The 24,042-nt window shown below is 41.6% G+C and overlaps 2 protein-coding genes and 1 long non-coding RNA gene across 3 annotated transcripts in view; all 3 read right to left on the bottom strand.

Annotated features, from left to right (window-relative positions):
• Positions 1 to 11,614, bottom strand: part of LOC135256863 (uncharacterized) — a 38,979-nt gene extending 27,365 nt beyond the window's left edge. The window contains exons 1-16 of the mRNA XM_064339096.1: positions 11,441 to 11,614; positions 11,148 to 11,239; positions 10,064 to 10,233; positions 9,664 to 9,823; positions 9,494 to 9,573; positions 9,095 to 9,275; positions 8,782 to 8,937; positions 8,474 to 8,607; positions 6,212 to 6,370; positions 5,643 to 5,823; positions 5,079 to 5,290; positions 4,272 to 4,460; positions 3,881 to 4,023; positions 2,928 to 3,087; positions 2,362 to 2,445; positions 1,335 to 1,469 (exon numbers count right to left, since the gene is read on the bottom strand). Of these exons, the coding sequence (XP_064195166.1) occupies positions 1,335 to 1,469; positions 2,362 to 2,445; positions 2,928 to 3,087; positions 3,881 to 4,023; positions 4,272 to 4,460; positions 5,079 to 5,290; positions 5,643 to 5,823; positions 6,212 to 6,370; positions 8,474 to 8,607; positions 8,782 to 8,937; positions 9,095 to 9,275; positions 9,494 to 9,573; positions 9,664 to 9,823; positions 10,064 to 10,233; positions 11,148 to 11,239; positions 11,441 to 11,598 (2,394 nt within the window). The 5' untranslated portion in view covers positions 11,599 to 11,614. The remainder of the gene's footprint in view (positions 1 to 1,334; positions 1,470 to 2,361; positions 2,446 to 2,927; positions 3,088 to 3,880; positions 4,024 to 4,271; positions 4,461 to 5,078; positions 5,291 to 5,642; positions 5,824 to 6,211; positions 6,371 to 8,473; positions 8,608 to 8,781; positions 8,938 to 9,094; positions 9,276 to 9,493; positions 9,574 to 9,663; positions 9,824 to 10,063; positions 10,234 to 11,147; positions 11,240 to 11,440) is intronic.
• Positions 11,615 to 11,758: 144 nt separating this feature from the next.
• On the bottom strand, positions 11,759 to 21,807 carry LOC135257958 (apolipophorins-like). Its single transcript, XM_064341171.1, has 16 exons — positions 21,802 to 21,807; positions 21,583 to 21,653; positions 20,679 to 20,844; positions 19,711 to 19,848; positions 19,022 to 19,199; positions 18,785 to 18,924; positions 18,015 to 18,118; positions 17,050 to 17,215; positions 16,103 to 16,288; positions 15,745 to 15,897; positions 14,706 to 14,850; positions 14,274 to 14,432; positions 14,068 to 14,186; positions 13,192 to 13,404; positions 12,877 to 13,032; positions 11,759 to 11,962 (listed from the first exon to the last, which is right to left on the bottom strand). The coding sequence occupies exons 1-16, from the start codon at positions 21,805 to 21,807 to the stop codon at positions 11,759 to 11,761; spliced, it is 2,304 nt and encodes a 767-aa protein (XP_064197241.1).
• Positions 21,808 to 23,105, bottom strand: LOC135257975 (uncharacterized). Its single transcript, XR_010330828.1, has 3 exons — positions 23,012 to 23,105; positions 22,552 to 22,602; positions 21,808 to 21,959 (listed from the first exon to the last, which is right to left on the bottom strand). It is a non-coding gene; the product is annotated as an uncharacterized LOC135257975 (long non-coding RNA).
• Positions 23,106 to 24,042: the final 937 nt, after the last annotated feature.

Below are 24,042 nucleotides of genomic sequence, written 5' to 3'. Positions count from 1 at the left end.
TAGCTGTTTCCAAGGGCATACCATCAATTTGAAATTTGGGGGTGGGTTAAATACATAGACCCCGAGAACTGCAACCGTGTAGAGGGGTTTGGTGGCAAGCCCCCTGGAAGAATTTTTTTAAAAGGACAGCAATGAAATTATAATTTCTGGTGAATACTACAGATGACTGATCATTAAGGCTGGGTATTTGTCATTTAAAATATTGGCAGAAGTCGCAGGGCAGTAACAGCAAAGTTGTTAAAAATCATAGAACATTGAAAAAAGTGAGAGTTAAAAACAAAAATGTAGTTATTAAATGAATTAAGAGATCTCATGTGCAGCAGTGAGAAAAGATTTAAATTTGGCCTGGGTATTTGGCCTGGGGGGAACGGGTTGTCTCCCTCTAATGTCAGAGGCACAAGTACAATATCAAAAGGAGGCCAGAAACAGTACAGTCCTTGACACTTAACAAAACAGATATGTGTATCAGAAACAAGCTAAGTCAATGTCAGGAAAGTCATAGAGACCCCTTTTCAAGGCATTGCTAAATTGTTCAAATAGAAATTTGTTGATTCTCAACCTTGAATATTGAATGTTCTCAGTGTGAGGGAGTGGGAGTTTTGGGAGACCAACCGCGACTGAACAGGGGGTTCTTAACTATTCTAAGCTATTAACCAGAGGTAAAATAGCCACAAAGTCTCAAGAGATAAGGGAAAGGAAAACAATACTCCTTAGGGAGAGTATCCCAAAGAAAAGATCTACACAACCCACGTACTAGGTAAAAAAAATAAAGCTTAAGGAGTATGAAAATAAAACAAAACTGCCGGAGCAGAAAACGGGGAAACTCAAAGAAAACAGACCTCGAACCGAGGCTGAAAAAGTAACACCCTAAAGAAAGAATACTGAGCTTAGATTGTGGCACTAACTTGTTACCAACAATCTAAAAAAAGCTAAAGACTGTTGTGCTAATTTTATAGCCACAACAATCCAATATCGCAACTCAATCCTTTACCTTTACCTTTACCTTTACCTTTACCTTTACCTTTACCTCGCTTGACAGAATACCGGCTCTCGTGCAACATAAGTGACACTGAAGCAAAGCTTATCAGCTTGCTTGGGGTTTAAATAGAACGCCAACAAATTGTAAAAAGAAAATTTGCACGTGTATAATTCAATCAACTCAATGGCCGTAATAACTGAAGAAAAGGCGCATAAAAAAAACCAATGGCCGTAATAACTGAAGAAAAGGCGCAGGAAGGAAAAGAAATGGTGGCATCAGCCAAAACCATGACACTCAGCTGCCACCAGGGATTCGGTATTCTGACAAAGTAGAACTCCTAGGGAGAATTGTTTACCTGGAAGAGGTGAGTAAGGTTGAACTGGAGGGTCAGTCCATGCTGAGAAGTGTCTGCTGTGTTCTGGACCCTTCCCAGGACTGTCAGTTTATCCTTTTTGTTGATGCGCATCATCCCTTGCACCTCTTGCTGTGTCTACAGAGAGGGGGAAGGGTGTCCAGACACAATAATGGCTGTCTCATTATTACACCTTTGACCGAGGACAATAAATAGATAAAACAGAATAAAAATTTCTAAAAAAGAAATACGGAAAAAAAAAATCCTGAGCAGTCAGTGAAGGTGCCCATCATGAACGCTGATGAGCCAAATAGGGCAGACATTGCAGGTCGAAGCCTAGGTTGTGCCATTAGATACAAATCAGATCCATTAGGGTTAGGGTAGATTAACATCACCCTGGATTGCCAGGGTACAGTACCACTGTAATAGTTCTTCCCAACAACAAGCTATCCACCTACAGTAAACCACCTATCATCAGTGAGATACCTTTCTCCTCCAAATGGCGTAAACTCTCTGGAAGTACTGTGCCTATGGTGTGGATACAGGTTACAGGCTTGCAGGTGAGTGGATGAGTGGAGTAAACAAATTTCAAATGCAGTGCTCCCTTTGTTTGATACAAGTAGCATAGCAGTAACTTAAGGAGCAAGTAAAAATTCCAAACAGTAAAGAAGTCACAATTTTTTCTTCTTCTTCTCTCATTATTGTTGTGGGAAATGGTTGTTCAACTACATTACAACTTTGACTTCAAAATAATAATAATCATAATAATAATTATTATTATTATTATGATTATTATTATGATTATTATAAAATGTCTTTTGCATAGCGCATTTCTCAAACCTAAGGAGATTTTACAAGCAAGGTATTTAGAAAGAGAAAAGGACAAATAACGTACTACAGGAAAACAATAAGGAAAAAAAGACAAACAATGTGTGATCTGAGGCTTATTTATTTTTTCAGACCATGATGTCATGTGATGATATACAATGCGAGTATTTTAACAGGTATAGATCAGTCCTCTTTATCTTACCTGGTTACTGTGCAGTCTTACACACAGCTCAGACTCCTGGGGAATGACCTCAGAGCTGTAGGGGTGAGTTAGTGAAGAACAAACCTGTGCCAAACAAAATAATAATCTGAGTACTGGAAGTTTGATTATTATGGATGGTACTGCGAAAAAAATAACATCTCTGGCATTCCTGGGGTAGGAGGATCCTTGAAATTGGGCAATTGCAATTATCGCCTGAAGAATCCCAGCTGATTTTTTGTAGGTGCTTGCGTCCAAAAGTTTATAAAATAAAAAGGCTAAAAAGAAAGCCACCAATTGCTTTCATTGCAGTGAAAAAGACCTATGGGTCATAATGTTACACAAATTGTTAAATAAACAGAAGCAATGAAAGCAGTTTGCGGCATTATTTTTCAGACAAATCTCCTGAAGCACACCACAAGAGATAAGTAAGCTTTTAAGTAACATTTTTTTTTTTCTGATTCTCAGCTACAAAATATTAAAATGGCAGCATACAGCAGATCATTTCAGTAGAATTGCCCACAGTCTTTAGTAGACCCGCCATGTCGCTTTGATTTCCCATAACTCACGAAAGGGCCGGTGGGCTTGTAGCCGAGGGTGAAGGTGTGGACGCTCTCTTTGCCTCCGCTGAGAATGGCTCTGGACTCCAGGACATAGCGGGCCTGACGGAGATCCACGGTGAAGGTCTCCTGGAGGACCAGACTCTGGGGAAAGTTCCGGAATGGCTGCCTGGAAGAGAGAGGAGCTCAGCACTGGCAAGACAGATATCAGCTTTACTGGTAGCTCGGTAGAAGGACGTGAATGACATAACCACGGTCCATTCTGGAGGACAAGACCTGGGTCAAATATGTGAGTATTTAAATATTTGTCTTTGAAAACACAACTTCTATGTATTCAAAGCATTTCCAACCAAAATTTTAAATACTTTTCACACACCAGCTACTATACATATTTTAACTACATTTAAAATACCTTGACCAAATAATTATGCCCAAAAAGGGGTGTTGTTGAACAATGTTTTTTTCCCTAATATGGAGATATCATATGATAACAGACAGGTGGCAAGGGCTTTATATCATTCCCACTGGTGAAAGCATTTCCTTGTTAAAATCAGACCTGGGCCAAATACTTTTCTGTGCTCTATTGATCTTGCCTGGTGTAATTGAGCCTGCCAATATGACCAGAAGGCGGGGTTTGCACTGAGAGTATTTCATTGGTTCCAATACACCAGACGAGATCAGTAAAGCATATAAAAGAATTTGAATCCAAAACGAATACGTATTTGTCCCAGGTCTGGTTAAAATCGGATAATATCGCAACACAACCATTGTCATTTGCGAATATACATGCGAATGGAGTGTGCACTATATGTGATGGGTAGCCCACTGAAGGTAAGTAAAGGTTACTCTTCTGTGTGAAACCCTAGAATAAGACACCACTTCAACCCAGGAGGATATAGGATCCATGCCCATTAGAGAGAGCAGGAGCACCTGTCCCCTTTGCCCAGGTACCCCACACATACCTGAGGTGCAATCTCCCCTGTTTCTGGTATAGATCTTTATGCCTTTTCAGCTCTTCCACAATACCCTCCAGCTCCAGCTCCACAGCTGGGCTCATAGGCTCCGTCAGCACCAACTTTACCGTCACCAGCCTCTTCCTCAGTTTCTGTCACATACACATGTATTATATCAATGAAACCATCTAAAATTGCAACTGCATATACTGCCTCTACCTCCCCAATCAGTTGACCAGTCAGTTTTTAACTCCGAAGTTCTACTGTAATTTTTTTATGTGACACAAAAACAAAAGAGACTTTATAAACTTTGTTTCCTCTTGACAGAAATCATATTTTGAAGGATTAATTTAAGTACTTCAATAAAAGATGCTACCGGTATGGCAGAATGGTTTTCTACCTTGTCTGCGATACTGAGAGCACTGGAGAGGCTGATGTTTTGCTTGCCATAGCTGGCCACCAGCTGCAGGGCTTTCTGGTGCCTGCTGTTCTCCATGGAGATGTCTCCCAGCAGGGTCGAGGTCCATGCACTGCTCAGGGAGCTGGAGACTTTGAGGCCCTTTTTCCCCACCACTCCCCTGCCACTGGCCTGGAACAGGATCCCCACGAGACCAAATTACAGGCCCAGAAACAACCATAAACCTTTAATCAACCAACATTAATCATTCCATGTTATGTCTAAGCCTGTCAAGAGCTATGTATCTGATCCTGATACAAGATTATGTTCCCATTCTCTGAAACAATAGCTGTGATAGCCCTCTTTAGCTGATTAGCTTTACTGGATAATTGCTTTTTAAAAATCCTGATTTAGCCATTGAGCATTCTTCAGTAATAGTTGGCTCTACATCCCTTTCCACAAAAGTGATGGTGAATGACTGACAGGTCTAATATATTCAGAGAAAAATGAAAGAGATTGCCATGTTATTTGAGATGTGGCCAATAACAAATGATGACAAGGATTAAGTCATGATTTTCTTCAAATTGTATGTTTTAGATAAAGAAAAAGAAATGTCAATTTCCTTATGGAATTAATTAAATTTTTTTCCACAACTCTCCCAGTGTTATCCAAAATGTCTTCAGGTCTTTACAATACAGCAAACTACTGTATTACTAATGCTATACACAATCAGAACATTGAGAAATCCTTAGTTTGCCCTATACCAAAATTAGGTTGACTGACACAATGTTGTTTCAGTGAGCCCCAAACCTTCAAGTAGGTGCCTGCAGGGGTGTAGAGGTGTAGAAGCCCTTCCCTCTCCTTGCTCTTCTCCCTGTAGAAGCCCTCCACCGCTAAGTTGCGTAGGTTGACCAACTTGCGGGTGGTGATCTCTGATTTAAAATGGAAGGCACGGCGCTGGGGCTGGCTGAGTTTGTGGGCAGTGTAGACATAGAGCCAGGGTGTGTCCATGTTAAAGGAGCCTGATGATCACCACAGAGATCAGTTACTCATATTGTGAGACAGAACATCACTGCTTACTGCATAAACTTTCTTTAAATGATATTGCCTAAGCATAGAGTTGCTCGCTGCTATCACATGATATTACAATACAGGATAGACCAGACTGTTTTATTATGGCCACAGATAATATACAGGCTGTTCAATTGGTTGGTTATTGAAAGATAAACGAGCTAGAAATTGATAACTGGGTTGGTTCTCTGACCTGAATGCCTTTTCTGCAATGCATTGAAGTCAATCGAAATTAGTCTTCGAAATTTAACTGAGAGGTGTTGAAAATGTTCTTGAAAGGTAAGGGTGCAAGCTCATAGTTACCTTCCCATTTCTGCACTAGAGCCTTTGAGGAATCCTTCCAGTGCAGGCCAGCTACCAGAGGCATCTGGTCATTGTAGTTGACCTTCAAGTGGGTGCTGCTTTCTGCCCCCCTCTGACGCAGATGGGAGTGGAGAAGCTGGGTCTTGTAGTTCATGTGTTTCTCTAGCACCTGCAGGCTGAACTGACGTGGTGGAATGCAGTATTGGGAAGAAGATTATAATTCTCTCATTCTCATTCAATCAGTCCCATGACCCCCCTCAAAATAAACTCCATACTTCAGCCATCCTTCAGTCAGGACAATTAGATGTATATGGTATGAAGAGGATAATAAAGAAAATAGAAGGTAGGATTTAAAATGGTGGTTAAAACTTGTAGCCAATGACAACATTTTTCTAAAACGAACCACAACCTACCAATATTTTCAGGTTAATGAATATGGGCAATATTTGTTGACACTCTTCTTTTCATTTTCAATGAGCATGGTGCTGTACAGGGTGGCAAGAACAGTACCTCCAGCAGGTAGCTGGTGTAAATGAACATGGTGCTGTACAGGGTGGAGAGAACAGTACCTCCAGCAGGTAGCTGGTGAGAGCATGTCTGGACTGGTTCTTAAAGGCCTGGCTGAGAAGAACACGGCGCTTGTTGTTGATCTCATCCCAGTGTTTTCCGTAGCTGAGGTCCAGAGCAGACTGTATGTGACCTGGACCTTCCTCGTGTCTCAGCTGGACCTACATGTGATAAGAGTGGGTCCAAGACTCAACCTGCTAATTCAGCAGCAAGGCTCTTTATCATTTGTGTTTGAAGCAATGAAAGCATGAAAGTTAAAGGTTGTGAAATATATGTAACAGGTGAATTGATTGAGCCTCAATAGAAGCTGGCTCAGTGAAGAGTATTTCCAAAGACTACGCACCACCCCCATTAAACTGAGACAATTCTTTCCGATCCTATAAAGATCGATTTTTTAAATGAGAGAATATCTTCTTATCCATATCTTGGCCTTTGGCTGTATTGTCTTTTAATATTAATGTAAGCTGCTGAGCTATGAAATGGAAAGTGAAACTGGGTTTCTTTTGGAGCAAGCCTTGTTCTTATTTCATTTGAAAGCATGTTTTTTAAATCCCCCACTATCATAATGAAACTGGAAGAATTGCTTCCACTTATGCTCTGGGGTCATGGAACATGTTACTGAAAAAACTTAATCCTGTTTCTGTCAATGAGTTCAATTCTGGGTTCTGAAATATAATATCTGAGGAGGGTAAATAAAATAAAATAAACTTTAATCACTGTTCCCTTGCATCATTGCTTTTCTTCTGAAAAAATGTGCGTCATTATATCTCAATGATGCTTTCATTCTGCATCCCACAATCAATAGTCATATAGTGCAATACTAATAAATATTTTGATGGGAAGGGCTGGGCCCAAGAAAATGTATGCTGAATGCTGAAGACAGAGAACTAGGGCATATGAATTAATACATTATTTGCCATTTGAAATGTCTAAACTGGCCAAATACCCGAGGACAGAGGACCATGAGGAGAAGTGATCATTTGATGTTCTATTATAAAAAGAATAAGAGGAACTAACATGCATGATACCTCAATTACACCTTTCTAAGGAGGTATGGTTTTCAATGCAAACTTGAAAATAATCAAGGATTATCCATATAGGAAAATGTATGTTTTTATTTGGTATAACAGTACTATTATGCTGGGAAAAATTGCATGCAAAAAGCATTCATACTTTGGGGGAACTATCACCTTATTTAAAGCTAGGCTCAAAACATATCTTTTTAGTCTCTCCTATATTTGAGGGGCAGGAGTGGGTGGCGGGCATAACTATAGAGTCTCTGGTGGACTGAGCGGTTAGTGCTGTCACTGGATCATCATTGGTAGTGCTTTGTTAAGCTGAACTGGTCATGGTCTGGTGATGACTGTCTCAAGCCTACCCTCATGGCTGCGTTGGCCCCTGTCTCTGTTTCCCTTAGCTATGCTGCCAAAGCCTTATTCTGCCAGGGTTTTCCTTATTGCATGCAGGCACCTCTGTCTCTTCTGCTCTGCTTGCTAATCTACCATCTGAACCCCCTAACAATGTTTTTTTTTTCTCATCTTCCTCAGCCTGGAGCTCTAGCCCAAGTTTGCTGAGCACCCCCTCCCTGGCCCGGAGCTCCAGCCCTACACCAGCTAGACCAGCTGGGCACCCCCACCTCCTGCCACTGTTGATTTTCCATAACAAACAGGTGCCTGCCCACGGCAGGTGGGTTCCCCCTCTGAGTCCGGTTCTGGTCAAGGTTTCTTCCAGTTATCAGTCAGGGAGTTTTTCCTTGCCACTGTTGCCCTAGGCTTACTCTTTGGGGGCCGGTTCTCTGTAAAGCTGCATTGTGACAAAGCTCCTTTGTTAAAAGCGCTATACAAATAAAAATTGATTGATTGATTGATTGAACTACAGAACTATACGTTGTTTTCCTTATTGTATGAGGGCATCTCTGTGAAAAGAATAAATCAACCTTACTGTTTTTAGCAGTGCCTAGGTGCTTCTGAAAAAGATGTAACTGATATGAAAAACCAGACCATGTTTACTTTCACGTTTTGACCATTAGTGATCAATACTAATCATATTTACAGGGCCATTTCAGCAACTATGTGGATGGAAGAGATGCATGCTGTACTTGGATGCTTTATCTTAGTCGTATAGTATAGGAAGGCCCACAGTGAGTGAAGTAGGTGAGAGGTGTGGTGTGATGTGGGCTGGCCTAAACTAAACCACAAGCTTCAGATTTCAAGTTTCAAATAATTCTAAGACATTCTACCTTCTTAAGAAGTCCCTGGACTTACCTTGTGATTTAAAGAGGTGATGTGGGAACAGTAGAGCTCATGCTTGGCCCACAGGCGATAGATTTGTCTGGAGTCCCTTTCGTTCTTCAGGTTCTGTGTCATGTGGCACTCCTGCCGCTGGTTCTGAGCATCTCCTGTTATACGACACAGGGATTAGAGCTCTATGATCACTGCTTCTCGCTAAACAGATCTCAATGAGTATGCCTATATTCACATGAGCCTCCATGCTGGGTTCCATGTAGACATCTCGGCCTGCAGCTCCCTCTTTGGCCCTAACACTTGGCATTGTGACATCACTTCAGCCTTACCTTGCAGTCCGTATCTGAGCCTCATGGCGGTGCTCCAGAGTGGGCCCCTTTGCTGCAGCAGCCCGATGATTTGGCCCCCCAGCACACCGGGCAGGAGGAGCTCTGCCTCCGTGGTGTACTGCCTGTGCCCCTCCTCTACCCTGCGATCCAGCAGCACTGTCGACATCCAACCACAACAAGCACCCCTCAGGGTAATCCCCAGTGTTAGCAAATTTTTAGACCTGTATTAGTATTGAGCTAGTCAGACTGAGAAAACAATGGTGATGTAAACAACAGGAGATTCAAGTCAACCAATACTATCACAACTGTATACCAGAGAATGAAGCGGTCTCCCTGAACAGATTTTTCAGCTTGGCAGACACACTGATCTTTCTACCCATCCCACGGGTAATGTTGGCAGAGAGGATTATGGGATGGCCTTCAGCTGTTATTTTAGCCTCCAGGTGGGACAGGAGCCTCTGCTCTGTGGGAAGGATCTGCATGTCCATCAGTCCCTAACATGACAAAGAATGCCATGGGAAATAAACATGGAAGTTCAGATCCTATGAGATTCACATAAGGATAACATATGATCATGTTCAAACTTACATGGAAAACAGCTTATAAGTGTTCTGCTTCGAAAATGAAAAAAAAAAAATAATAATAATAATTTTCAAACTCCAAAAATATATTTTCAATGTCTCAGAACCTATTTTTTAAGTTGATATTTTACCTTTATATAATAATGATGAAGATTATCAACCAGGAGCTCCAACTTCCCACTGTGCATACCTCTAAATTGATCAGCTTGCCCTGGGAAAAGTGACACATTAACACTTGTTGTATGAATGAAATCAATGAACTGAAGCCTTAATATGGTCAGACTGTGGAATTTTAGCCAACCTTGAATGTGTAAGCTTTTTAGTGGATGAGTCATTTTCAGAGTCAGCTTAGGGGTGACAGAGCTGAAGCTCAGGTCCAGGGCGACATCTCTTGGAACAGTAGAATGTGGGGTGCCCAGGAAGAGGTGCAGGGAGGCCTCAAGGGGGACCCAGGTGCCCCGCTGAAACATATATGAACATACAATGAGTACACACAAAAGCCCAAAGGGAGCAAGTTCACTTTTTTAAGGTCCTTTCTCTTGAGATCTATATGCACCACTGCCTAAAGCAACCGCGATGAACTGAAACATCATGGTTTCAAAGTAGGTGGTATTTCATTCGAGAAAATAGTACCAGTGGTATCTGGGCAGACGTATTTCCTTGTCGTTGATTTGAAGGACCGCAGAGATAATGGGGTGTACCTGGGACTGGAGGGAATAAGCTGCCTCCAGAAGGTACTGGTGAAGGCCTCTGTCCAGCTTCAGCAGCCTTAGGGACAGGACGGCTGGGCCTGCTGGCGGCAGTGCCACACCCAACCCGGACAAGGGGTAGGATGCCTGGGAGCACAGCTGCCATCCCACAAGCTTGGACCCTGTCAGAAAAACAGATTCAAGATTAAATCAGGCCAAAGCACTCAAAGGAGAAAGACACATTAACAGCCATACACTGCATTAGGGCTGCACTATGTATCTTTCACTGCAAAGGGCTGTGCTGTCAGAATTATGAATATTAGAACAAGTCATGTTGACCCTGTCAACCTCACTCCACAATCAAATCTTTTTTTTTCTCCACAATGCAATCGGTAAAGCCTAATTTATAATTCACGCAAAGCTTTTTTGTAAAAAATGTAGTGTGATACAAATGACATATTTTCAACTAAAAAAAGTGTCGCACTTTGTCTCAGTGTCACAAACCTCTAGAATTTTGTGATGTCGTGGACGCAGTCATACTTTGTCATGCAGTGCGATTAGACAGCAAGAGGGAACACCAAAAAACTTTGTCACTGATACTATTTTTTATTTTTTTATATTTATTTATTTATTTATTTATTTTTTTTGCTTCATTGTTTTGGTTTGTACTGGTGCTGAGTGGATAAAAGAAAGGCTATTGGAATAAATAAGAATCATCTGACATGTTAATTGTACATTGCACATTTTGCCCATGTCATACAGCCCTACCCTACATGATCAACAACATATCTGTTCTTGATTGAAGAAGGTGAAATATCTAAAGAACTGACAAATTAAAAACAATATACTCAGGGACAGAGTTTGCTTTGATCTATGTAATTTGGTCATATTTTCCTTGTTTTATTGATATGCACTTCTTCTTTATGTAATATAAAAATAACAGTTTGGAGACCTAGAAATAAATTTAAAAGACAATTCTGAATACACATAACTACACTGTAAAACAGTATATTTGTTACTAGTATACACCCTGATATCTGGCCCCACTTTACAATTCACTGTTGAAGCTTATAATTGAAACCAGGGGGACACTCACAATCTTGAGGTGTGCAAATAGTCTTGTCCACACGATCTCGAAAACCTGTCAGTTCCTCTCTGACTGCTGCATTCACGCTGTAGGTTCTAGAGCTGGGTATTAGAGCGCAAGGCTTTCATGTTAATAATCACTGGGTGGTGACACAGTACTAAATGATACATTGAGGAGCATCAGTTTGGAACAAACCAGGTGACAGTAGAACAGTCAAAAATAACTCCTTTTTTTAGCTGACCACATTTTGGCAGGCTTGCTGGTTATGACATCTTGAGGGAAGGCTTCATTTTTGACCTCACCTGAAATGAACGATGTCCATGATGTCTTCGGGAGTATTCAGGGTCACTCTCAGGTCCTGCCCTTTCTGCAGCTGAATGGCGCCATCCAGGCTCGTGGAGGTTCGGAGCCCCATGGCCCACTCCACCCCCGCCTGGCCATAGGGCCCCTCCACCCCCATACGGGTCCACACCCCCACATACGCACTGAAGGGGTGACAAATAAGCATCACTCAGGTGTTGACCAAAAGTGTCAGGTGTCAGCATCACTCAGGTGTTGCCAAAGGTGTCAGGTGTCACCATCACTCAGGCATTGACCAAAATGACACCTTCCACAGCCTGTCAGTGACAGGCAACGTACCTTGGTTTGATGTAGCCAGAGACTGAGAAGTGGGACCAGCTTACAAGGTTGGCACTTCCTTTCACTCGCAGGCTGAGAGAGGAAGATACATTGAGGGCCAGCTTGACAGGCAGGCCAGAAAGAGAGGGCAGGACCAGCTCTTCCGTAACTAGCACTGCTCTGCGGTTGAGCTGCAACTCTTGACCCTGCAGACAGAGGAGAGTTTGAGCTCAGGTGTTAAGGTTCATTCAAATCATCGCCAGCCAATACGTATGTCCAATATACATGGTTGTATGGTTGTTTTATGCAAGTTAATGTTGCTCTTATGAACAGGGCCATGAGTTTCTTCCGGGCTTCTTTTAACCTGTCATTCTGTCCTTTGACACCAAGAGATTGATACAGGACTTTCTGAATCCATGTCTTCAGCAGCCAACTTATTGCAGAACCTTATTCATCACAATTAATCATTCAGTTGGCAATCAGTTATGGGTGTCCAATCCTGTGCAAAAATATAGAAACGCTAACCCTGTACCAGTACTTTTGGAGCACAAATTGTGGACATGGCTCTTGCAATTTAGGTGGTTACTCCATTTACTTGAGATACAGGAAGAGTTACCAGCAGCCTGCCACTGAGCAAACTCTTTGTTTTCAGCCAATGCCTGCATGAGCACAGGGGCTCTAGCAGTGGGAAGCTAGAGCCCCAGGAGGCAGGTGCCTGTTTCACGTAATTCATCTAGGCTACACTTAACTGAAATGTCAAACTATTTCTGTGTGTTTGCATGCAGTGCCTGGGGATCTGCATGAATATGCTGTAGGTTAAATGTTTCCCAGGTCACACGGTCAGGAAAAATTCACAATTATGATTTTGATTGTGTGATTATGGTCTGCTCTTGAGGAAAATCATTAGACAGGAGTTTGTAATAATGGTTTTATTTTAGCTCTGTGCCTCAGTGCCTATTTACTCCTGCCGCTTCATACCTCTGCTCCTGTTCTTGTTGCTGATGATGAATAAAATGAATAAATAATATGAATGCTGTGGTAAATTTTGATCTCATACCAGCAGGAATAGAAAGAAAGAAATACTAAGGTTTCACTGAGGTATCACCGCTAACAGTCTCACCTTCAGCAGTCTGACTGCTACTCCAGCCAGGCTGAGCGACAGCTGCCTCATCTGCGCACTGACGTCATCGCAGGTAACAAAGGCCAGCTCGTCGCCAAACACCTTCACGCTCAGCCCACACCGCGGCCTGGTGTCACCTGACCGTCGCCCTGCAAACTGAACCGCGCAGCAGTGAGTGCAAGTGCTTTACGAAACCGCCTTCACCCGCCATATATTCCATTCAGCGCTAACACAATATCCACATGGCAGTAATGTAAGAGTCATTTAGTCTTTCATGTGACACTGAGTCACTTTTCCAGGGGCCAGTGCCTTTACCTTAGCCTTGGCCTGTCCGAGGCGAGTCGAGCCGGTACTGCGACAGGCCTTCTCCTTCCTGTCTGAGAAACCGTTGGCTTCTTTCCCTGCTTCTCCACTCCTCCTTTTCCTCTCAGGCGCTTCTGGGCGGCCAGCCTCCTCTTCAGATGGTGGTGCTTGGCGACCAAACACTTGTTTCATAAGAGGCTCCATGTTTTCTGCTCGGACGTTAATCTGAGATGAAGAACATAGCAAATGCACTGCATTTAAAAGTGAAAGAAACATATCTATCACCATTTTTTATTTTTCGTTAGAGAAAATTCAGAAAATGGCAACAGCAATGCCCATACAATAGACAATTCCACAGCTGTCTAGATCAGTTCTCAAACAACATATGCTTTAATTTTCTGCGATGTGTTTATATGCCAAATAATTCATTTAGGAAGTGATTAAGTGTTTAATGGATAAAATTTTACAATAACAAGTGAAATTTATCCTTTTTATGACCCCAGATCAGGAGCACTCTCCACTTATATCAAATAGGGACTTTATTATTGAATCAATGTTTCTTATGTTTGCATGGCATTATTACTTTCTATTCTGTTGCTTGTGTGCTTCGACACATAACTGATTCAGTGCAAAAGGCACTCAGTATATTGCTATAAATACTTTCTGTGTTCTCTCTGCAACATTGTTTTGGCTATAGTCTATTAATCTTTTCAAAAGGTCATTATGAATACTATTTTAGTTCCATAGTGTTTGGTCATGTTTTACAGTACAGTACAAATTAATTTCACTGTACACTACCATTATGAATTGTGAAATCATTGCCAAAGGTGTTGATTGCATTTTTTGTAATTATGTCTATTGCTCCCTCACTCTCTTCATCCTACCCACCTCTAGCAGGTTGAAGGCTCTTCCCAGAATGTGGAGGGTGAGGTTGGCCATGGCAGAGCGTGGAAAAAGGGAGCTGGGTGAGAAGACCAGGGCCCCCTCCACATTGACATCTCCATACCCTGTCACATAGACAGATCATAATGCACAACACAGTCATTACATAGCATTACAACATCAAGCATTATTCTCTTTCATTTCCAGCACACCTGTGTCCATAGTGGCATCGATGTAAGAGGAATATTTCCAAGATTCTGCCTCAAAGTCTTTGCTGATGATGTCATCAGGCAGCGACTCCATTAGGGCCTGCTTCAGAGGGTCCTCGGTCTTCTGAATCTGAGTCAGGTGACTCCAGACAAAGGCGCCCACTGTGAAGAGATTCATGCCCACATACATCTACAAATGCACTGAAAATTCTGAGAGTACACTGTTTGGATTTACTGCTTAATATTCCTACAATAAACAAGTTGTTATGGACTGTAAACAACAACAACAAAAAGAAATGAACACCAAAACTGACAAACAAGGAAAAATTTCCTCACAACTAAATCGCAGTACTACTATTTTGATTGATTTCAGGAAACCTTACTGTTGGCTGAGTGCTCCCTGGTTTCACCACACATCCACCTCTTGCCTCTCACCTTGGCTTGATGTCTCATTTCTCAGAGTAGTCCTCACTCTCCGCAGCACCTGTGGGTCTGGGCAGCGCATCAGCTGCTGGTATGCAGCGATCCTGACCTCTACGTCTTCCTGAGCTGAGCAGTACAACTGGACCAGAGCCTTTCTCTGGATAGAAAAAAGGGTTGTCACACTTGTTTCATTTATTTAAAGAAAAAAGTTATCAAACACCCATATAACCCATGTGAAAAAGTAATTGCCCCCTTTAAAGCAGTTGCACCTCCTTTAGGAGAAATAACCAAACACTTCCTAGAATTTTATATCCATGTTGCATATCGCTGTGGAGGAATTTTAGCAAACTCTTCTTTGCAGAACTGCTTTAATTCAAACAAATTGGCAAGTTTTTGACAATATCTGCTCATTTCAGGTCCTGCAACAGCATCTGAAATTTGATGTCATAAATTTGACTGCACTACTTCAAAACTTGAATTTTGTTTATATTCAGCTATTCAGATGTGGACTGGCTTTTGTGTTTCGGATCATTGGCTTGCTGCATAACACAATTACACTTCAGCTTCAGCTCACAGACAGAAGACCAGACATTCTCCTTAAGAATTTTCTGGCACAGATTAGAATGATGCTATGATTCCTTCAGTAATAGAAAATGGACCAAGCAGCAAAGCATCTCCACACTCTCACACTGCCACCACCATGTTTGACTATTGTTATGATGTTCTTACTGTGAAATGCCAGACATAATGGGACCTGTGCCATCAAAGAAGTATCACTTTTGACTCTATCGACCTAATATTACATTTTGTCTGAAGATCTGAAACCATTCAGTGTGACAAATATGCAGTAATAGAGGAAATCAATACGGGCAAATGTTTTTCATGGCACTTGTACTTATACTTGTGGAATTAAATGGATATGTAAGTCCATATTTATATGCAGCAATGTAATTCATCAAACAAATAAAGACTCTTTTACTAAACCTGAAGCTGTTTCTTACTATAAGAAAGTCCTTAACTTCAGGCATGACCAGTCTAAGATGATACTTACATTAGCACTGCAGGGGATGCGTCTGAAAGCATGGATAGCAGCAAGCCTCAGCTCCAGGGGGCTGGAAACATTCTGAGCACAAGCGCTCAGCACAGAGGTGAAAGAAGAAGCTGCAAGGCCTGCATTCCCCACTGCCTTCAACACTCTGAGCTTCTGCACGCACAGAGAATCCACCATCATCATTACAATCAAAATCATCACCATTGACAATATTGTCATCATTACCATCATAAAACAGTATTTCTCAGTGTCAATGTTTCCACTGTCATTGTCATGGTTGTTATTTTCATCGCCATCTCATCTACGTCTTCCTCAATTGTCTCCATTAAAATGAGCGAGAGAGCACACTGTTCTGTACCTCAGCTAGCTGTGAGGTTCTCCCATCCTTGCAGTCTTTTCCCAGCATCTCCCTCAGCATATCCATGAGCTGCTGAACCTCAGGGAAGAGGCTGCATGGAGACCGTGCCCTCTGGCAGAGGGAGTGGACCATTGCAGACACAGCCAGAAGGGTGCCAGATCCAACCTCTGGAGACTTCAGTAAAGCCTGGGGGATACAATGTCCATGAGTCAGCCCTCAAACTAAGAACTGTCAGCCAGTCGCTCTGTAAAGCTATGATAGAGAACTGTTAGTTGGCCAGAGTCTCCTTACTATGCTAGGACAGAGAACTGTGGGCGAGTCTCTTTGTTAAGCTAGGACAGAGAACTGTAGGCTAGCCTCCTTACTACGCTAGGACAGATAACTGTAGGCCAATCTCCTTGTTAAGCTAGGACACATAACTGTAGGTCAGTCTCTTTGCTCTTATTGGTTGAGATGCTGCTAAAAACAGCCTTAGTGGGGATATTTAAGTATAAAAACTTAATATTGGATGTATTGTTTCCTGTGAGATTGCAGATATTGTAAACATTCAGTTTTTTGTTCCTTAGTCAAAGCTTAACATTTTCAAACTATAGACTCAGACATATTTCCTGCAAAACATTATAATTTCAGCCTTTTGCATTATTTTTAAAGGTTCAATGTAGATTTAAAAATTAATCAAGATTCAGAAGATAGGAGGCTTGGGGGCACAATCAGACAATCTGATTTACTGAAATAACTGCACATCAGTGATTCACGCAGAAGAGGTTTACTTGCTGTAACATGTGTGTTACCCTCTTTTTAAAATCTCAATGAGACTACACTGGTTAAATAACGGACATATACACAGTATATGTAACTGATTGACCTGGGGTTCCTAAAAGTTCCCTTGATGGATTCAGGTTTAGGTTGCTCCACAGTGCTGTACCATGTGGCCAGGTTGTACTCACACTGATGGAACGAATCATGGCGGGGGTGGGGTGGGGAATAAACGCAAAGGAGGAGAGGAAGGAGGACACCCGTTCTTCTTCCACCTCGCCGCCCAGAATGAGGTCCGTCATGATGGAGATGCACGCCTCGGAGCCACACGCTGGCAGGGCGTCCAGTAGAGGCTGCCTGCAACCAAGGCGATGGCCAGGATTCAGCAGCATACATTGACATATAAATTCAAATAGAGCAAATCGTAACAAACACTGTCATTTATATGTAGGTCCAAAATTAAGGACAAATTTCATTTGAATCCTAGACAATGAATCACATTTGCCAATGGAAAGTGATTGGAAAGACTACATATGAAGCTTTTTTTAAGGTCTCCCCTCTGCCTCAAACAAACCCCAATGCTCCAGTGCGGTGGTAGGGGTAATGTGCTATAGGGGATGCTGTCTTTCAGATGAGATGTTATGCCAAGGTCCTAAATCTCTGTAGCCATTAACAGTCCCTTATTGCACAATGTAGGGGTTATCCCAATCTTTCTCAAGCTGGCCACCTAATCATCCCCCAGATTAAGTGGCTCAATCATTTCCTTCCTCTCCACTGAAGATAATGTGTGATATGCATCCTGTCTCAAAATGGTGAGAGCTACGCATGGTTGAGGTCAGCTTCCCCCTTTGCTGTGTAGAGCAATGGCATAGTGAAAAGCCTTAAATAAATGCAATCGATTCATATTTATTATTTAATCCCTCTCGATTCAATATGTTGTACCCTAACTTGTTTGTGTAATTCTCTTTTTTTGTGTTGCTTAATCAAAATTAGCCATTATGATAGTGTTGCTATGTTATATGCCATATTTTAAGTTTTTATATTTTATTCTAGGCTAATTGAGTGACCTGTGGCTCCTGCTGTTTTGTGATTTTTTTTCTAGCAGTCATGTGAACATTGGAAAGGCAAACGTTTTGATGCTGCAGAGGAGACTGACCAATCATCACGGCACTTGAAGGATGCCTCCAGCCACAGTTCCTGCAGCTGGTCCCTGGACAGCGCCCTCAGCTGGAACACCAGGCGTAGGAACAGGGCTGCCTGCTGGAAGGGGGTGAATGAAGCCCAGGATCAGGGACGTGCAAATAAACCCCCCCAACACCATCACAATCTCAACCAGCAGCCAATGAATTTAAACTCATTGGAATGCAAACAAAGTGCAAAAAAAACGGAAAATAAAATGGAAAAGGGCTTGCGCAATTATTAGAGAAATGCTAAAGAAGGATCAGTTTGGGTTACAAACAAACTTCCTAAAACACCATAGAATAATGGCTCGTCTACATCAAATGTGTAATGACCATTACATACAGCTACAGAATGGCACTTTGAGTCACATGAGGCTTTGTGTTTCAAGTAGTCCTTGCGGTTGGGAGTGGGATAAAACCTCCAATATTTCACATTTGCTTAATTCACTTTTACTTTACTTTTACCACCAGTGCATTAATTAAAAATGACTTTCCTTACACCATATTCAGTTTACCTGTCATTTATCTGGCAGCCTGATTAACCTGGCAGTTTTTTGGCATACTATGATATATTATCATAAAGATAAATTTAGATTTTATCAGGATCTTAATCCAGGCTGCTATATGAGTTTAATTTGTCTTATTTTTTCATTTTAATTTTGTGTTTTCATCAGTGGTGCACTCAGATCAGGGTCATAGACTCTGCTCAGATGTACAGGAAATGACCTCATTATGCTTCCCTTACCTTCTGATGGTCCCCTTTTAAGGCACAGAGCTTTCTCACTGTGTCAGAGGACTCAGCGGGTGTCTGTTTACTGCCCTGACCTGGGACTCCAGGGGGTTGCTTGAACCTCAAATTGCTGGAATACACAGGGCCTACTGCATCTGGAGAAGGAAAAGTGAGACTTAACCCCAGACCACTGCAGCACACTGGACCTCCTTCTTTGTATTTGTGGTTGTATTTTAGCACTGTAGTACCCACCTGGACTCACTCGCACCCCATCCTGGGCCCTCAGAAGGGTGAGAGTGGTCACAGTCTCAGTGTGTGGCCCACCTGATGGGCCAGACAGTGTGGCTAGACTGACTGTCTCCGTACAGTTGACCTCTTCCATGGCCTGGTCTCTATGGCGCTGAAAGCACTTCACCCTGGACTCCAAGGCCTGCTCTTGGAATGTAGGAATAGATCTAGAACATTCCAGTACGTACACTCGACCTGACTGCTCATGAGATGCTCTGCTTACAATGCCAATATCAATGATCAAAATGACACAAACTTTATAGAAAATGGGAAAAAAATTATACATGTACTACAGTATAATTATACCTAGATACAGTATTTACTCTTTGTCCCATATTTACATAGATATATTTTTTCTCATTTGTTTGGAATGGAGATTCAGTGTTCATAAAGCTAAGTTGCCTGAAGCATTCCAGAACTTATTGGTATCTTCCATTTTTAAAAATTCTTCACCCTCTCCCTGGTCATGATTTCTATACCAAATTTAGGATAACTGTGTTATCCAAGACTGCAACGAAATGCTGATCCCATCCAAGGATTTGCATCAAAACTGACCCTCTGTGCTGTAACATCACCTAGCGTGTTATTACTTTGCGAAGATGGACACAGTCTAGTCACAGGCCTTCCCACGCAAAGGGGCCGCTAGAGCTCACCGTGGTGTCAGCGAGAGGGACAGAGTGCACCCAGAAATCAGCCAGCCTGTCCTGGTAACACTGCTGAAGGTTTCGTGTTTTTACTAGCAGTGGCCCCCTCCTTTCATAGGTGCTCCAGCAGGTTCCATGAATGTCTGTCTGCACAAAAAAGAGAGGCATTTAGGTAACAGTCCAAATCTCTCGCTGACCAGGCTTTAAGCTGCCTTAAAATGTCCAATATTCTGCTCTCTGACTTGTCCTTTAAAACACATGTCATTGAAATAAAAGTAAAAAGATTTTTTTTATAAAGATCCATATTGAATTTGATAATAAATCCAAGGACAAAACATTTTGTTCACACACACACACACACACACACACACACACACACAGAGCCAGTGGCTTTTGCAAGAAGGACTTATATATGCTTAATGTACAACGCCCTGCTAATTGCCTGACATTCTCACATGTACTTTAGAAACACCCTACATGCTTATGATGAGTATGTTGATTAGGCTGGAAAATTACTTGGAAATAATAATAGGGCTCTGTTCCAGATCTCCAGGGTCATATCTCAAGGTATTTGATCCCTTTCTGAATTCCTCTATTATTTCATATTTGTCACACTGAATGGTTTCAGATCTTTTGACAAAATGTAATATTAGACAAAGGGAATCTGAGTTAACACAAAACACATTTTTTAAAAGTATTATTTCATTTATTTAATGAAAAACGCAATCAAACACCCATATCACCCATGTGAAAAAGTAATTGATACCCCTTACAAAACTGGTTGTACCACCTTTAGCAACAATAGCTGCAACCAAATGCTTGCTATAATTCTATATCAGTCTTTCACATCGCTATGGAGGAAATCAAGAAGGGGCAAAATGCTTTTTCATGGTACTGCAGATGGATTGCAGATCTGGATCTCTTACACCACAGACTGCATCTTGTGAGGCCGATGGCTATATGACCTGTGCTCTCACCTCTTCCACCATTTCCTGTGTCTCCCCAGTGTGAGAGGTCTGGAGCACGCTCAGTATGGCCCTCTTGATGTTGAGCGTCCACGCAGCCTCCCCTGCCCTGGGGCAGACTTCCAGCACCTTCCCCTGCCGCATAGAGAACAGCAGGGCATTCCTCTCCAGGGCCTCCCTGGAAATACAAACAACAGATGGATCTGCTCCCAGCAGTTCCACAGGTTGCTATACATCGCAGCTTTGCATCCCAGAAGCCCCACAGGCCACTGCGCCTAACAGCTCCACCTCCGAGCACCCCCCACAGGCCACTCTGCCTCCCAGTAGCCCCACAGGCCACTCCGCCTCCTAGCAACACCACAGGCCACTCATTCTCGCAGGTTCATACTGTTCTCATGATAGCTGCATCTTCAGGGTCGGCAAAAGCTGTGTTTTCACCCAAGCAAATTCATGGATAACATAACAATGACTGTTTGCAAACGGCTTGAATGAATGTAATTTGAACCCAAGCTGAAATCTTGTCCCAAGTAAATAAAGTGTTGAATAATAAACACTCCAGGGGTTAGGACTTCTTTGACTCACCTAATATGCCTTGCATATGCTTTCCATTAGTCAGACTTTACATTCTTTATTTGTATTATCCAGGGTGAGCTACACAGGTCAAATTTTACATATCTCTCTTTGAACGCCTGGATACTGAAGACATTTGGGGCAAGTGTCTTCTATTACATGGTTGATTTTTACACACACTGCTGGATACAAGCCTAACTTATTAAGCACTATACCACACCTTCATGCAAAAACAAAAACTGTTCACCACAAAATTAAGCAGTTGAGAGCACCATTAAAATAAACTTTAAAAAAAAGTTTTGTTTGATAAATCCTCCAAATAATCAGAGGATGATATCAGCTTTACCTAAAATTCTTCAAGCGTTGCACTGAATTTTCCCTCTGCGGAGATACCTTCTTGATCTGTGAATTCCTCAGCTACAGAAAACAAACAAGCACCATGAAAATGAGACAAGTGCAAAGACATACCTCAGTAAGACCTTAGTAGGACCATACAATGCAGGTCTTAGGGATCAGTTAAAACGCAATTGAATGGTTAAATCCAGAAGTTTCTATGGTGGCAGACCTTCATCATCAGCAGGCACCCGGAAAGGACGTCAATGTCAATCAGACAGTCAAGAGCCAGTCCACTGCTGTCTGAGGCTGAACTCTGAAGTGAGCTGGTTACTATGGTGCTGTACCTGTAGGTGTACCTCATGCCACTCGGGTAGCGCACATCCATAGCTGTTGGAAGCAGCACGGTAGGAAATATTGCATGTTAATTTCAGATGGTAGTGTGTGATTACATGCATGGTTATAGTTAGCTAAGCAACATTTTGGCCAACTTTTTGCCATTTGTCATATTTTTCCACCAAAGTAATGTAATAAGTTAATGTTATGACTGTTTTACAACCTAAATAGAATATAGTATTAATATAGATGCAGAATGTGCAGGTCTGACAAAGTACTGTGAGCACATTCACCTTGTGTGGGTATGTGCAGAGTGCCCAATAGCACAAGCACATGAGTATAAAACATGTGTCCCTGCTGTTTTATCAGGATAAAAACTTAATTGTCCTTGAATAATATGCATATAGTCAAGCTGTATCAATATGGAAGTTATTTTTGGCCTCTCGTCAATTATGCTTTAACTACATCACTATTGAACACACATGCAGATGTATCTTTGAATCTAGAAATGTTCTGTTGGGCTAATATTTAGTTAAATGTTTTTAGTTAACATTTTTCCAACACAGTGCTTCAAGAAAACAGACTGTAGATTAAAAGGGTCTACAGGATGATCTAGTTTGAAATTGAGTTTCAACTGCTCTCTTACCATTGCATGCTGCAGTGCAAGGCCGATCTGTTTGCTTTGGTTTACACTCACCTGTCAAAACAATATCCATTGTAAGCTAACTGATGGTAATGCAGAAACAACTCAATGGGCAGACAGCGCAGTCCTATAGTTAATCTAACAGGGTGTGCGATATGTATTTGACACTAGAGCACATCATTTTGAAAAGTCCTTACAAGAGTCAAAACATAGTGTAAGCAGAATTGCCTTATTAATGTGAGGCATAATTACTTATTAGATTAGACGTATGACCTTCTTTTCAGTTAATTTGTTTGTAGCTAATATTTGTAACAAAAAAATCAATATTCACAAATAAGAAAATCATTATATAACTACTTTGCCTTGATTTCTCACTGACATAAATTTGAAAAACAGAGTGGAATTAATTGTGAAATCTTTAGCTTGGAAGAATTCAGAGCAAACAAGAATGTTAATCACTTACTGATGATAATGGCAACCATGAAAACGAGGATGCGACACATGTCCAATGGCATGGCTATTCAGGAGTCTGGAAGCAGCGGCCCTTGGTTTCAACATGAGCAGTCAGACAAATAAGCAGCATCTGACAGTATGAGCTGGGAATAGACTGGCCTGTTGGCCACACTGACCCAAACACAGCAGGAGTCATGTTAGCCAATCAGAATCATCTGCTACACTTAGCATTTCTCCCAGGTCACATGACAAATCTGTTGCTCTTTGAAAACTGGGGCTTGTCCAAATCAGCACACTTTCCTACTACTGAGTTTGCAAGTTGCATACAACTTTAATTCTTAATAGTAGGCAAGTATGTTGATTCGGACATGTGTAGGGGTATCTTAAACTAATGCTGATCTTTTGCCTTTCTTTTAACAAATTTAGAGACACAGCCTCATTCCCACAGGGGTCATGAGGAAATGTCATGCCAACATCAACATATTTCCTGGGGATTTGAGATTACAGATTACAGATGTATTTTTAATTGCTGATTTCCAGTCATAAGTACACTTTTCTGTTACTGCTCTTAAAAAAGACTATATTGGTCAATTGAAGATAGTACTATTAACTATTAATCATGCTTTGGTATACTGATATCATAGAATATTTGACATTTAACATCTAGCGTTATTAAAATTACATCTCTATGCTCTTACACAAACTGCTAAAAAGATATCCAGATATATCTACAAGAGTCATAACTGTGATCTGACTTAACTACTATCTTCAGAACGAAACCTCCTCTAATTCAGAGTGTCAATGGTTCGTAGCTCATACTGTAGTTCTACGCTTTCTAATGCAAGTCAGTAATTATTTAGTTATCAATTACAGTATTTCAATGAGCGTTATTACTCATTACAGCCTTTGAGCACTTGAATCACTTCTGGGATCATTTCCAGCACAATACAACACACCTTTCAATCATAGTTTATTGATACCCTGCTAATATTTTATTCCTACTGTATGTTTAATAAAAGTAGGTTTTTCATGCCATACTGG

This window comes from Anguilla rostrata, chromosome 6, assembly GCF_018555375.3.
Source record: "Anguilla rostrata isolate EN2019 chromosome 6, ASM1855537v3, whole genome shotgun sequence".
In the NCBI taxonomy this organism is placed as follows: Eukaryota; Metazoa; Chordata; class Actinopteri; order Anguilliformes; family Anguillidae; genus Anguilla; species Anguilla rostrata.
Note: the sequence above shows the minus strand (reverse complement) of the source record. Positions and strands in the feature narration are given on the sequence as shown.